General features: G+C 41.8%; 1 protein-coding gene across 1 annotated transcript; it reads left to right on the forward strand.

The window, feature by feature from the left end:
* The first annotated feature begins 4,765 nt into the window (after nt 1-4,765).
* Nucleotides 4,766-14,769, forward strand: MRPL42 (mitochondrial ribosomal protein L42). Its single transcript, XM_040344128.1, has 5 exons — nt 4,766-4,917; nt 6,137-6,194; nt 7,995-8,079; nt 12,437-12,594; nt 14,612-14,769. The coding sequence occupies exons 1-5, from the start codon at nt 4,809-4,811 to the stop codon at nt 14,655-14,657; spliced, it is 456 nt and encodes a 151-aa protein (XP_040200062.1). The 5' UTR covers nt 4,766-4,808; the 3' UTR covers nt 14,658-14,769.
* The last annotated feature ends 735 nt before the right edge of the window (nt 14,770-15,504 follow it).

Here is a 15,504-nt window from a genome sequence, read left to right on the forward strand (position 1 = left end):
CTTGTTGTAAAGTTAATTTACTGTTTGTTAAAGCGCATGTTCCATTACAAAAAAAAAAAAAATTAAAAGTCAGCAGCTACTAACACTGGAGCTGCTGACTTTTAATAAGGACATTTACCTGTCCTAGCCGCCAGCAATGTCGGCCCCCGCCGAGGCCGATCCTCGATCCTGGCAGCTCCAAGCGCCTCCATCCACAGTAAGGGAAACAGGCAGTGAAGCCGTATGGCTTCACTGCCCGTTTCCTACTGCGCATGCGCGAGCAGCGCGGCGCTTTGTGAATGGGCCGGCTGCTTTCTGGGACACACACAGTTCCCAGAATGCAGCGCGTCCCATTCACAAGAAGACACTGAGTGTAGGAGGAGGAAGAGAATCCGCCGCGGAAGATGAAGAGGCAGATTCGGCACTTCCGCATAGCAACAGCTATTTAGGGTAAGTAAAAAAAAGGTTTTTTTTACATAATTTTTTTTTTTTTTATTTCTGGTGGAAAAAATGTTTTCAGGTGGAACCTCCACCTTAAGAACATGTTGATAATTGAATTTCCATCCTAAAGTTTTAGGTAGAGGGGAAAAGTTAAATCCTCTGTCAGCTGTGTATTTCTATCAGTGGTACCAATGGGGAGACTTCATCCCACTTCCTGTGCTAGTATCAATATTGCCTTGGGAACTTAAAGTGGAGTTCCACCCATAAATATAACATTACATCAGTAGTTTTAAAAAAATGTCATTAGTCCTTTACGAAAACATTTTTTTTTTTAGATGCCTTCAAAGTGTTGTTGCTAGACAGAATAGTTAATCTTCCCACTTCCTGCACCTAGGTGTTTAATGCTTCCTAACCTACACCGCACAGACTCCTGGGAATGTAGTGGGTGTAACTTTCCAGGAGTCTGTGCATTCCCCAGTCTCAAAGAATCATGTGACTTGGACAGCACAGGTGCTGAAACCTGATCTGACACTGCTTGTGCAGCACTGAGCATGTGCGAGATTTGCAAGGCTGAAATCCAGGAAGTCATACAGTCTGGCTTCATGATGCACACACTTAAGATGGCCCCAGTCAATTTATATTTTATAAAGTGTCTAAATGCTGTAACAACCTAACAAAATGGACCTTAGTTTACAGACTAACTTTACTAGAATACATTAAGCTTGTGTATTACAGGGGTATTTATATTTAAAAAGTGAAATTGTGGCCGGAACTCCGCTTGAAGTGAAGGGAAATCTCCACAACAGAAAAAAAAAACTTTGGCACAAGAGGAAAGGCTGAAACCTCTGTGCATTTTATTGATTTTGTGTGCCCCCAAGGGAGATTTCTCCTTACTTCCTGACCTAGTGCCGTGGAGGAAAAAAGTTAGGCGAGATCTCCCAAAAAGGTACAAGATGGCAATGGAAAGCTAATCCTTATCCTCTCTAACTTAAAACATGTTTGGCTTGAGTTACAGATTAGGACTGATTCAGGTTAATGTTAAGCTTATAGTGCATTTACCATGTACTAATCACTATATATCCCCTGCACTGACTCTCCATTCTCTGCACCTAGAAGTAAAGATTCTCTCTATGCAAAATATTCCACAGATGTGACCTTTTTGCCACCATTAATTTGTAGAATATGCCCAGAAAATAGAAAATATAAGACATGGGTTATAACTGGGAATATTGGGTATTGATGTATTGTGATGCTGTAATGTATTTAGCTTTTATACAAAGCAAATACGTTGTGATCTGGTTTTATATTGTTTTATTGGTTTGTATAAAAATAAAGATAAACATGTCTTTAAACACAGCTTTTAATACATTGCCCAATATCCAATTTGGGGAATTCCTATATTGTTATTAATGTAAGGGATATTGGAAACTTCAGATAATTTGTTAAATCTGTTGACTTTATCCTTAGAAAATATTCTTGTGAGTTAAACAGGGATACTAATCCATAGAAGGTTGAGTATAAGGTATACTATTATTGGGTCACGTATGGCCAGTCACATGTTAAGCATCTCACCCATGGTATACTAGTAGAAATCTGGAAAATGTATGTAAGTACACTATTTGGCAAAAGGTTTGTGGATACCTGATCATCATGCTTATAATTTTATAATCAAAAGTATGTTAACACCATTCCAGTTAGGTTCAGGTGTTTTTAATGAAGCATATTGTTATTGTTAAAGCATGTGAAGGCATTTTGGATAATTGTGCATTTTAAACTTGCAGCAAATTTGGGGAAGGCCCTTTTCTGTTCCAGCATGACTTTGCCCCATGCACAAGACCAGTTATAAAAAGACATGCTTTGATGGGTTTGAAAAAAGTCAAAGAGCCCTAACCTCAACCCTACTGAACACCTTTGACATTAATTGGAATGAAAATTGCAAGCCAACATTAAAATTGATTGTCCAACATGCTTATATAAAGTGCTTTGATAAAGTATTCATACCCTAAAAAAAAAAAGCTTGAAATTCCCGGGAAAGCCCCATATTGTTCGCTGTTCAGCGAATGGGCGAACACCTGATGTTTGACTCTAACTTACGTTCAACCCCGAACATCAGGCTAATCCCTAGTTAGGGCTATGACAGTGGGCTGTATGTACAGGTGAGGGGTATGGGACCTGCCAGTATTTAGCCAGCCGAATAGTGTTCTGCCCAGTTCCAAGAACTCGTCCTTTATCCAATTCCACTTTGAGGTCTAAATAGACCTAAGACACTCAGATGGGTCCAGTGGTGAACTGTGGCGTTATCCTAGCAGAGTCTGCTCGTGGTTTGAACTACAACTTGCACTGCTCTGCTCCCGTGGCCTCTGATGACGGTTTGTTAACCAGAAACGCGTCGGGATTACTTACATCACCCACTAGGAGAGTGCTTTTCTGTTTTGTTTTGCTCTTTTTTTCGCCATCATTGGCACATGTACTGTTTTTGGTGGCATTGTTTTTGTATCTTGTACATTTGTTACTTTTATATGCACCTAGGTGCGCATTGTGTGCTTTTATCAAGTGCCATTTTGTATGCCTTGTCCCATTAAAGATTATATTTTTTACCAACACTGTGTTTGGCTTGTAAAGTCCCACACAGGGGGAATATTCTTTTTTGTCATATGTTGCCCAGGGATGTGGCCAGGGGCGGACTGACAACTCATGGGGCCCCTGGGCAATAGATGATTATGGGGCCCCCGGCTTACAGATGGCCACCAAGCCAGGAGGCATTACAGAGGCGGGGCAGCTAAAATCTCAGGATTTTCACATCAAAAGCATGTCGGTTTTGGACATATCAGGGACAGATGTAAAAAAAAAACACAGATTTTTACATACTGTCCCTGGTTTTAATGAGCCTGGCAACCCAGATGGGGCCCCCTAGTGGCATGGGGCCCTCGGGGAGTGCCCGAGTGCCTCAATGGTCAGTCCGCCCCTGGATGTGGCCAATACTACAGTCATTGGGTCTATGAGTACCTCTTCCTCGACAGTGGGCTGTATGTACAGGTTAGGGGGTATGACAGTGGGCTATATGTACAGGTGAGGAGTGTGAGGGGTAGGACAGTGGGGAGTATTTACAGGTGAGAAGTATGACAGTGGCATGCATGTACAGGTAAGCGGTATGACAGTGGGCTGTATGTACAGGTGAGGAGTAGTGGAGGGTATGACAGTGGGCAGTAGGTTAATCAGAGCAATGCTTAGGGTATGACAGTGGGCAGTATGTACAGGAGAGGAGTGAAGAGGGTGTAATGGTGACCGGTATATGCAGGAGAGGAATACGTGGGTGAGAGCATAGTGTGGAGAATATGACAGCAGACAGTACAATGCAGGAGTTAAAAATGTTGCAACTGGATTGTTAGGATTTGGGTGGGTAGCCAGGGTGTGAAAAAGCTGCCCCCCTGGCCACTAATGTGAAAGAGCTCTTAGAGGTGGAGGATGGAGTATATAAATGGCTGGGCAGAGATATCTGCCAGCTGGAGGGAGAGCTATATATACTGGCCCTGGAGCCCCAGCACTGCAGCAGCATACACAGTGGGAGCACCTGAAGCCGGCCTCAGCAGCTGCACACCATCCTTCAGTTAGTGTGATAAATACGTACCAACAGTAAGGAATAAAATGTGGTAAAAACTTAAACAGCTGCCCCTTTAAGGAAATAAACTACTTTAAATGTGCATCAATAAACAAAAGTGAGGCGCTAGTGTGCAAACACAATACAAGAACCATAAATCACCATTTTACTATAACACAATTATATATATATATATATATATATATATATATATATATATATATATATATATATATGTGACAATATACAGAAACTGGGTAGGGCAGTATAACCTACCATGACAGTAAGTAGTGCCATGTTAGTGCAGTGAGCAGTACAACAGACTGTCACTTGTTTCTACAATTTTCCAAGAACTGATCACACATAAAAATAGAAAAACAAATCCACAGCCCGACATTGTGCAAGTTTTCTTGTACTTATTAATATCAGCTGGTGTTATATATATATATATATATATATATATATATATATATATATATATATATATATATATATATATATATATATATATCACACAGCACTACAGAAAGTGATTGCCTTTTTTCCTTTCCCTCACTAAATATGGCCACCGCCGTTTTAGCTGCGTACCCAATAACTTTGTACAACAGGAACGAGGAATCTGGCTGCGGAGTGGAGCTCCATGTTTGACAGGAAGCATGTGGCCTCCACTTTCTTTCTTTTGTTTCCTGCCAAACATGGAGCTCTACCCTGCAGCCATAACGTCCCTGGCTCCTGACCCGGAAGTTTAGTGCTGTGTGTACGGTTTCCGCTTCCTCCGCCTGTCATCATCATGGCGGCGGCTGTAGTGATCGGGTGCCGGGGGGTGTTGTCCGGTGTGCGGGCTGTCCGCTGCTCCCTGCCGGTTGTATGGGGGAGAGGAAACACGGGTCGAGGCGGAGGTGAGGTGACACATGGCAGGGAGTGTGTGACCTTCATATACAGCAATGATCTCTCTGTTGGGAGGTCAGGGTAGGCTGTCACACTCTGACCTTTCTGCTATTAGCATCCATGCCCTTCACCATCACCCATTCTATATTTGTAGAGTTTAGGTGCCCAACCTGTGGACCTAATATTCTTCAGGCCAGCTTCTAGTAATTTTAATAGTTTTGCTCTATTTCTTCGCCCCTTTTCTGTGCTGTCTGTCTTTTTATATTGATCTTTTATTGTGGTAAATTTCAATGTACCACAAATAACTACTAATGGAGGCTTTCTGAAGTACAAATGTAGAGGGGCTTCTCGGGCAGTGATGTCTAGCAGTCTCATGTAATGTGCCTCAGGTTTCCTGAATCATGTCTCCAGTCTCCCATCAACTCCTAGCATGTCTGCAATCTCTTGCGGCGCGCCTATGGTTCCTGATTAAGGATGAGATCGTGCGTGTTCGCACACCCCACGTGCAGAGCCTGCCAGGAAGTCGGTGCTGCGCTAATCACAGTAAGTGAGATATTTCCCAATCTCTGCAGCTGTGCATCGGGACAATGTCTCTCAGCCTGTGATTAGCACAGCGCAGTGCCGACTTCCTGGCGGGCTTTGCGAACACGCCAGAGCTCATCCTTATTCCTGGCCGTCTCTTGGGGGTGTGCCCTGCCGCCCCTGGCCTTCCCATGCGAAGCGTCTGGGTCATCTCTTGTGTATCAGGACATCTGCTTGTAGTACCCACATTTTAAGGGGGACCAGCCTGCTGTGTAAAAGGAACTGCTTATGTATTCAATTGACATCAAACATGCAGTTGAAAGAGAAGCTGTACCCGGAAGGATCAACGGGTTGAAAGAATGAATACGATTTGATAAAGAAAAGCTAACTTGCAACAAGTGCATGATAAGGAAACTTGCATATTTTTAGATACACTTTACTTCTGAAGCATCCATTGTGATATGCATGCAGGGGCCAGCTTTCATGGTTGCCACTTCTGATTTGTATATCAGTGATGTGTAAGTACCTGGTGGTGCCTTATTTACAATGAAATGGCAGTTTTTAGTACATGTGGTAGCACACAGGTCCACTTCCATTAATTATTGATAATTGTGATATGTGATGTCTACATACATGAAACGGTTTTGCTTTAAAATGAGTCCCATGACCAATGGAATATCGACCCCTAAATTATATTTCTCTTCCCAGATCAAAGTTTACGCTGTGCAAAATCAACCTATTCAGCTCTTCCCGATGACTACAACTGGTATGTAATTTAATTGTACAGGCTGCCTAACTATCCTTTGACTGTATGTAAGCCCTAAGGCTGCATTCACATTGTAACGCCGCGCACGCGGCGTATTTTGTCGCAAATTGTTTACTTTTTTTTTCTTTTTTTTTTTTTTTTTTTTTTTTTTTAAAACAAATCATTTCCATTGATGTCTATGCCCGAACGCCAATGCCGCCTGGGGAAAATAAGGGTCCGGGACTTGTTTTTCAGGCGGCAGGCGTTCGGCGTGAGATGTGAACCATCTCATAGACATGGAAATTCGCCCCTCCAGCGGCACGAGCATCGCGCTTCAGGCGTTTTGTCGCCTAGGTGTGAATGCAGCCTAAGGGCACTTTCACACAGGGGCTTCGGCGTTGAAGCATTTTAGCGGCGCTTTACAGTTGTTTTAGCGGCGCTTTTCTGCTGCTAGCAAAGTGCTTTAAACCCCCCGCTAGTGGCCAAATAAAGGTTTAAAAGTGTCGCTGCCTATTTGATTTTAATGGGCAGAGGCGCTTTAGGAGTGGTGTTTACACCACTCCTAAAGCGCCTCAAAGATGCTGCTTGCAGGACTCCTCCAGTGTGAACACCCTTGGGTGTTCACACTGGAATGACAGGAGAGGCGCTATTTTTAGCGTTATATCGCCTGTAAAGCACCTCAATGTGAAAGTAGCCTTACAGTAAACTTTTGGTTTGCTAAATGTACTATGTATTGTAAATGTGTTTTTAAAATTGTTTTGTTATATCCGTTTGAAAAAACAAACAAAAAACATATCGGTTGAAAAACAAACAAACAAAATATACCGGTAAGGGTCCTTACACACTAGCGGACCGTTCGTCCGTTCATTACAAGTCCGTTTACGGACTTGTAATGAATCCCTATGGGAGCGCGTCCGTTAGCGGATGGAGCATCCGCTAATGTCCGCGTCCGTCGGGATCCGTTTTTGCAAATGGAAGAAACCCTATTTTTTCTTTCGTTCGGCGGAACGGATCGGATGCAGACGGACAGACTGAATTCCTGTTGGAGAGTAGCCACCCTCTTTCTTGCTCCTGAGATGGACTAGGGACTATGGTATTTGTAGTGTGCACAGCTTGTTCCAGACAAATGGTAAGTAAGAGGAAAGAAGAGATTCAGGAGCTCACAAACGATGTTACAGTGAGGCAGAAAAACACATTAAGAAACAATTTCATGAAATTTTCATGAAAAATAGGATACAGGGCAATTAAAGTTGGCTTTACAACCACACAACTTGCACCTACAGGTAAGCCTAGATTAAGGCTTACCTGTAGGCGCAAGAAATATCTCCTAAACCTACACGGGTAAGGAGATATTTTCACAAAAACGGGCACTGATGTCTAAGGCGCATGCGAGCCATAGACAGGCACACTGAGTGTGCTGTTTTTGTGAATAGTAAATTTGGGGGTTAATGCCGAATTTTCGTGCAGTGATCAACCGGTTCCGTGCACATGCGTGGGAGTGACTTCATCGCCACTATGGCAAATCACAGCGCCAGAGCGGGGGGGGGGGGGCGGGGGGCACAGAGAAGAACTACGGAGGCTTCGATCTCAGGTAAGTCGATCATAATGAGCTAGTATGCTATAAATACTAGCTCATTATGACTTTTTCTCTTGCAGGGTTTTAAAAAATAAAAAATTTAAGGGTTTACTTCCTCTTTAAGTGGGGGATGGAGAATAAGGATATTTTTTAGTGTCACTTTAAACATGAACTGAAAGTACTATATGTCCTTGTTTTGTGATTTAACATTTCCATATGTATTTTTTTTTGTTTTTTTCTATTAGTAAAGTGGAATTGGCCATGACTTCTGATGGGAAAACAATTGTCTGCTACCATCCTTCGGTGGATATTCCATATGAACATACCAGAGTAAGACATGACACTGCTGACATACATCATGACCGTTTTAATCTTTTTGTTCTTTTAATGTATACAACGCCTAATTTGTATTGATAATGAACCTCCAGCCTCCCTTATGTGGTAAAAACACGTTTTATACACTTTATCCATCTTTTGCAAACTTATGGTGCAGTTTTTCACACCAGTTATGACCGGGTGAGGGAAAGGTAATGATCATTCATGGGAAGGGGCAGAGCGCCACCTCATTAGGATGTGACATAGAAATGAAGTGTCATTTGGCATTTCTATTTTGCTTAGGAGAGCAGTTCATCTGTAGCGGTCATGTGCCTTTGTCTGCAGTAGTCTGCTCTATTTAACGTCCAGATCCTAAGGCCTCACACGATCATAGGGTACTGCACATAGGGTTAGTTGATGATTTTTTTTTTTTTTTTCCTTGAAATAAAACATAGCTTTGCTCTCACATTGTGCGTTTTAGCAGAGATTTGGTTATTAACCACTTGCCGCCCGCCAATGACAGATTGATGGCGGCAAAGAGGTTGTAGAATCCTGACTGGACGTCATATGACGTCCTCAGGATTCTGAGCCGCTGCGCGCCCCCGGGGGCGCGCATCGCGGCGATCGTTGTTGCAGGGTGTCAGTCTGACACCCCGCAACACCGATCTCGGTAAAGAGTCTCTCACGGAGACTCTTTACCACGTGATCAGCCGTGTCCAACCACGGCTGATCACGATGTAAACGGGAAGAGCCGTTGATGGCTCTTCCTCACTCGCGTCTGACAGACGCGAGGAGAGCCGATCGGCGTATGGAAGTGCCCTGTATGGAAGTGGTTAAGTACTAAACAATATATAGTTAGAAGTCAAAACCCATATGACTTTAATAGTGACTTTCACACCCTGTGATATACAGTATATCATTGTCCATAGTAATTCTCTAACTAGTTTGTGCTGCTGCAGTTACTAGGGCTCTCTGCAAGATTTTTCTTCTTACATTTAGGCTGGGTTCAGAGCGGCTTGCAGCAGGGGACTGGTGCATCCCCATTCACCGTATTGGGTCCTGAAATGGAGCGAAAGACACACAGGACCCTTCTGCCGTGTGCTCCACGGCCTCCCTGGAGATGTGTGAACCGGCTCCATTGAGAGACGGTCACAATCTCCTGTCATGCAAATTGGATGTAGAAAAACCACATCCAATTTCCATTAATGTGAACCCAGCCTCAGACACATTTAGTCTAGATAAGCCATAAACCAGGGTAAGCTGTCTGTGTAAGGAGGTAATTCTGACCACCATGATGGCAGGAAGGGGGACATTCTTCTACAGACCACCAACATTAGAGACATTTTTTTTCTTCATTGACCACCAATGAATTTGTTTTAACAGGGGCTCCCAGGGTCTTATTTTATTGGTTCCTCTGAAGTAAGAAGGTTGAGAGTCTAAACTAGTAAAAAGTATAATTCCTCTGCTACCTCATTTGGTAAATTATTTCCTTAAAGCAACATTTTATTATGTTGCAGCTTACCAGTTCTTAGTTGTGATGGCTGCATTTTGTTTTCTTTTTAGGCTTGCTTTCTTCTATTTTCATCTGGTGATCTAGCCAGTAAGTCTGTTTTTCAAAAGAAGCTGTCTTGCTATGTAGCTGTTACAGAGATGAGACAACCCATGGAACACTGATAGGGGTGCTGTTTTATTAATTTATGAATAACCTTTAAAAAATCTGTTTGCCTTAACTCCCTACAAAGTGTTGGCGTTTTGGCTTCAGTTTGTTTAGTGTATCCAATTCACGCTCGTTCATCCAGACCGGAAGCTTTTTAATACAAGTATGTTACTGGGCAGATCACTAGGTGAAAACGTATGGGAGAAAAGCCTAAAAAAAATAAATCTAATGTAGCCACCACATCTAATGATTGGTAAATTACAATACTTTTTTTGGGGTTAAATACTACAAGTGCTGCTTGTGAAGGCATAAAGTGTGTGTGTGTTTTTTTTTTTTTTTTTTACCTTAATGCATTCTCTGCATTGAGGTAAAAAGAGGAAAAAAAAAAAACTTCCATAATCAGCTCCCCCAAAAATATACTTGAGTCCTGTCATGATCCAGGGCTGTGTCCAAGAGCAGCAGTCTCTCCCTCTAGCTGTGTCTATAGACACACACAGCCCAGCTTGGAATCAAGCACGTAAATGACTTTCTATGGGGGCACTTGGAAGGGAGGAGGAGCCAATTGCGCTGATGGGGAACCCAGAAAATGAGGCAAGGGAACACTCTGTGTAATACCATTGCACAGAGCAGGTAAGTATAACATATTTATTTTAGGGGGGGGAAAAAACGAAGCTTTACAATCGCTGTAAGTTTCAGACAATGTTGTACTAGGATCTCATGCAGACTGAAAAGCTTAGGTAGTAGCTGTTGAAAGTACTTATGAATTGAACTACCCCACTAGCAATTTTTATGTGGAAGCTAAATGTTCTGCCAGTTGGAGGAGAAGATGTTTAACAAATGATTTGCCTTCTGCTTTTGTATCAGACCATTGCTAGAGCTGCAATAGAGTGGTTTTATCTAAGGTAATAAAGCATTCACTATAGAACTGCAAGTATAGTTGCTCCTCGTTTGGCGGAATCAAGCCTTATGACCCGTACACACGATTAGAAAATTGCACGAAAAATACAGATTTTTGAACAGATTGTACGCTAATCTGATCGTTTGTACACAGCTTTTGAAAGCCAATCACAACAGTTATTTGATTATCCGATGAAACAAGCCTGGAATTTTTTTTTTCTCATACAATTTTCTTGTGATCAGAACAGTTGTCCGAAAATACAATACATTACATTACTTCCAATTTTTTTTATTCTTTGTTCACTTTAGTAAACTCTTCATTTTTTATATGAGACTAGAATGCAAAAAACAGAAGATCGTTTGTCCGATAATCTGATTGCGTGTACCAGGCACAAGTCTCTAGTTGCTGACATAAGTACAGAAATGATCATACCAGCATGGAGGTGTTTTTTTGTTTTTTTTCTTAGAATGTTTAATACATAATATACATATTGTTTGTCCAAAATGCCCTTTCTGATGACATTCACAAACATAAAGTAAAGGCTTTCAGTAGCATGGTCGTAATTTTTCTTCTTTAACCACTTCCCGACCGCCGCATGTATATGTACGTCCACAGAATGGCACGTACAGGCAAATGGGCGTACAGGTACGTCCTTGCCTTTCCGCGGGAGGACGCCAATTTTTGTTTGGGAGCCACGTCGCACGAGCGCGCAATTGTCTGTTAAAGCGACGCAGTGCCGAATTGTAAAAACGCCTTTGGGCATTTAGTAGCATATTGGTCCGGGGCTTAAGTGGTTTAAGTAGAACCGTGGCCTCCCATTTAAAAAAACAAAATGGCTTGCAGTTTTCTAGTAATTCCACAAATATCTGTTGATTACCTGTAAAGTCCACTGTTAATAATGCAGATTTTGATGGTGTAGCACTGATGCTGCACAGTTCCTGAGTTCAGAGCAGAGTTGTCCTGCATATAGAAAAGGTTGCAGGAGGGATGGCTATTAGCATTGTTACTTGTACTCACTAGCATTTATCTTGCCATTCAGTACCTGGTCATACCTTGTCTTCCCATTGCCTTCTAGCACAGCCTCTGTTGCTGAATGTCCTTGCCATTGCCTTCTAGCACAGCCTATGTTGCTGAAACTCCTTGCCATTGCCTTCTAGCACAGCCTCTGTTGCTGAATGTCCTTGCCATTGCCTTCTAGCACAGCCTCTGTTGCTGAAACTCCTTGCCATTGCCTTCTAGCACAGCCTCTGTTGCTGAATGTCCTTGCCATTGCCTTCTAGCACAGCCTCTGTTGCTGAAACTCCTCGCCATTGCCTTCTAGCACAGCCTCTGTTGCTGAAACTCCTCGCCATTGCCTTCTAGCACAGCCTCTGTTGCTGAAACTCCTTGCCATTGCCTTCTAACACACTTTCCTTCGCTGAAACTCTCCCGCAATGAGCTGTAGATTATTGGAAGCCGTATGTGAGACACAGATAAAATGTGAAGCACAATTTGGCCCGTTCAGCAGGGACTGCCCGTATTTCAGTCAGTTCAGTATGGGCATATGCTGTACAAAAGTTAATCTACCCTTCGATGCTGATCAGTATATTCTGATAGCAAGAAAGTCTCCCTGCGGTTTAAAATAAAATCGTTTACCGCAGAGGATCTCGCACTTAAATTTTCTTTTCTTTCAACCTGCCTTATTTAGAAAAGGTAAAGGGTGTGTTTTTTTTGTTTGTTTACTTGGAGGCTTGTGTATTAGTAACTGGATTTGGGGCTTGTTTAGACTGCATTTTTAGAAACTCTGATGTCACTGAATTTGTAACTGTTTTGTCCAGCCTCTTCCTAGACGAGACACAATAGAGAACCATGAGGATAATCACGATCAGGTCCTAAAAGCCAGACTGATTGATATAAGTTCCAAGCGGGAACCAACTATCGAAGAACTCAGTAAAATGTTCTATACCACCAAGCACCGATGGTACCCTGTAGGACAGTAAGTTTAAAACCATGGCATTTTCTACTTTTCTGATTTATATGACCAAAAACAAAATATATATACTACTTTTTATAATAATAATATTATTATTATTATTATTATTATTATTATTATTATTATACATGATTTATATAGCGCCAACAGTTTACGCAGCGCTTTAAAATGTAGAGGGAGCGACAGCACAATCACAGTACAGTTCAATACAGAAGGTACAGGAGGGCCCTGCTCATAGAGCTTACATTCTAAAGGGAGGGGGTGGTGGTAGTACAAAAGGTAATGGCTGCAGAGAATGGTTTGATAAGGGTTGGTTCGGTGACAGTTGTTAGGTGGGTGTGGGATAGGCTTCCCTGAAAAAATGAGTTTTCAGGGATCTCCTAAAGGTGGAGAGGTTAGGGGCTGATCGGACATACCAGGGCAGGGAGTTCCAGGGGGATGGGAGAGGCTCTGGAGAAGTCCTAAAGGCGAGAATGGGAGGAGGTAACAAGGGCTTCCAACTTCTCACAAATATCTAATCTAGTATTTTGATGATCACATGAGCTCTTTAACTGGGATTTTGACTTTCACATTGCTCATGGGAAACGCAGGCATTCTTCCCTACAATGTTCTGTCTTTTAGTTAACACATCCACGATTCCCAAATTGTTTGATAATTAGTATATGAGTAATATTCAATTTTTTTTTTTTTTTTTCTTCCCTGCTTTTTGTTTATATGTACGCACATGTGCATACATAATTATTTTTTTTTGCACAGTAGTGTAGCCAATTTTCTTTTGACTTTCTGTTTTTTTTTTTTTTTTTTTAAGACGTAAATAGGACCAAATTTAAATTACTGTAGGTTGGAGTCATATAATTAAAACACTGATCTAAATATTTATTTTGGCACTAGTGCAACCATTTAAAAATGTTATTGTCTGCCTTTTGAAAGGGGTGACCATATTTAGATTCTATATAGTACAATAATGACAGAATCAAAACACTTGTAGTAGCCTTTTAAAACTGGAAACCAAGGAACAAGCAGATTTTTAAAGACATGTCTATAAACACTAAACAATTTAAAAGCACATTTTAGATTAGACTATCCTAACACATATTATATTGTAGCATCCTTACATTTACTTGGTAATTTGTAAAAAAACAAAACAGAAAATGGTTATATTGAATTTCATATTTGATCGTGCCTGTAGAAATGGGACTTTTGTTCACGTCAGGACTATTTATCGCTCTATACAATTTGCAGCTTGAAGGACATCAAATGCACCCATCACTGAGCTGTGAATTATTTCATAAGTATCGCAAGCGGATCTCAAATGCAAATAAAATGCATCTGAAAACAAGCTGCATTTTCACATTACAAAGGCCTATGAGCTGGTTACTCCTCAATATCAAAAATATTTTGTCATTTATTAAAACATTTAACCATTAAAGGGTAAGTTTACCTTTTGTACCTGGGGGGGGGGGGGGGGGGGGGGGGGGGGGGGGGGGGGGGGGGGGGGGGGGGGGGGGGAAGAAAAAGTTAATTTCTTCCTCCCATCCCTACTGCACTTATTTGTATTTGCTTTCAATCATCTGCTGCCACACGGCTACCGCTATACAGATCCATGCACATTTGGAAATGCCATACACTGCCCCAGAAGCTGTGCAGAAGTTTAATCCATGCAGTGTGCAGTCACGTGTTGGCTAATAAGGGTCTTTAACTTTGTCCTGGAAGGAAGAAGATACTCTCCTTGGTCAGTGCTGTCACATGAGTGCGCTTTCCAAAGACCAGGATCCATTGCACAGCTCCTGGGGCTGTGTACAGAGTTTTTAGGGGTACAGACCTGTACGCCAGCACCTGTGGTCAGCAGATGGTTGAAAGCAAATACAGATAAGTGAGACTGTTGGGAAGAAACTATTCCCCCCCCCCCAGTACACAGGGGGAGATGCCCTTTAAAGCAAACATAATAAACAAATCAGTTTAAAGTATTCATTGTGTCATCTTTGCATTCTCTAAAAACATTTTACGATCTACCTTTCAGATATCATAGAAGACGAATGAAGAAGGAACATCCAAAGGACCGATAAGTTTTTGCCTTAAGTTTGTTCAGTCTATGTAATATATTATATATATGGCAAGTCACAATGATTAGTAAAGTAATAAAGTTTGACAATTTTCTTAGGCCTTGTGTATCCAAAACGGTGTTTTACTATTGTTTGTGCATTATTGTCCTACCCAATATTATTGATCTGCATAATGCATTACAACTTGAAAAAGATGCTGAAGCAGAAAAGGCATTTTTAATACTTGTTTGCTTAGTAACTGGATGGATTTCCAAGATTTTTGTCGTATATGATAGAAATCAACTTCCCTGTCTAGTATTTTGGTTTTGTCATGAGTATTGAGATGCTAAACTTTACCAAATAAGAATCCCCTAAGGCAGGGCTCCTCAACCCCCAGGCCATGGAGAGGTGCCCGTCCATGGCCTGTTGGGGCCAGGCCGTGTGGCTGGGGGGTGAGTGGCAGGCGAACTAGCCAGCACAACCTGCACTGCCACCACCATAGAATAAAGAAAAAACAAGCTGCGCTAAATTGAAAAAATTGTTAGTAAAAACTAATAAACATGAATACCCTGTGGGGTACAAATCTGTGAATAAACAAATAAGTAACATAACATTGATCCAAAGAAAGAATGGACACAAATGGAGCATATATGGTGATGCTGTACAGTCTATGATACTCCAACTAGAAGTCCATATGTATGGTGCCAAACAAGTAGTAAACAGCAGTGTCCAGAAAGAAAAATAACCAGGAAGTAGGGTTTCCAAGCTTCAAGTGGTGAAGAAGTATATAACAACCCGGAAAGTGATAACAGGATAAACACCTCCACCTCAAAAAATGCTGGCGTTGACCCCTTGTTACAGGAGGTCAAAT

Source organism: Rana temporaria, chromosome 3 (assembly GCF_905171775.1).
Source record: "Rana temporaria chromosome 3, aRanTem1.1, whole genome shotgun sequence".
NCBI lineage: Eukaryota > Metazoa > Chordata > Amphibia > Anura > Ranidae > Rana > Rana temporaria.

What these genes read in the sequence shown, in the direction of transcription:
- MRPL42 (XM_040344128.1), top strand. Translation starts at nt 4,809, where the DNA reads ATGGCGGCGGCTGTAGTGATCGGGTGCCGGGGGGTGTTGTCCGGTGTG. An exon ending in CTTCCCGATGACTACAACTG is followed by an intron (nt 6,195 to 7,994) that starts GTATGTAATTTA and finishes TTTTTCTATTAG; the next exon opens with TAAAGTGGAATTGGCCATGA. An exon ending in CGATGGTACCCTGTAGGACA is followed by an intron (nt 12,595 to 14,611) that starts GTAAGTTTAAAA and finishes TCTACCTTTCAG; the next exon opens with ATATCATAGAAGACGAATGA.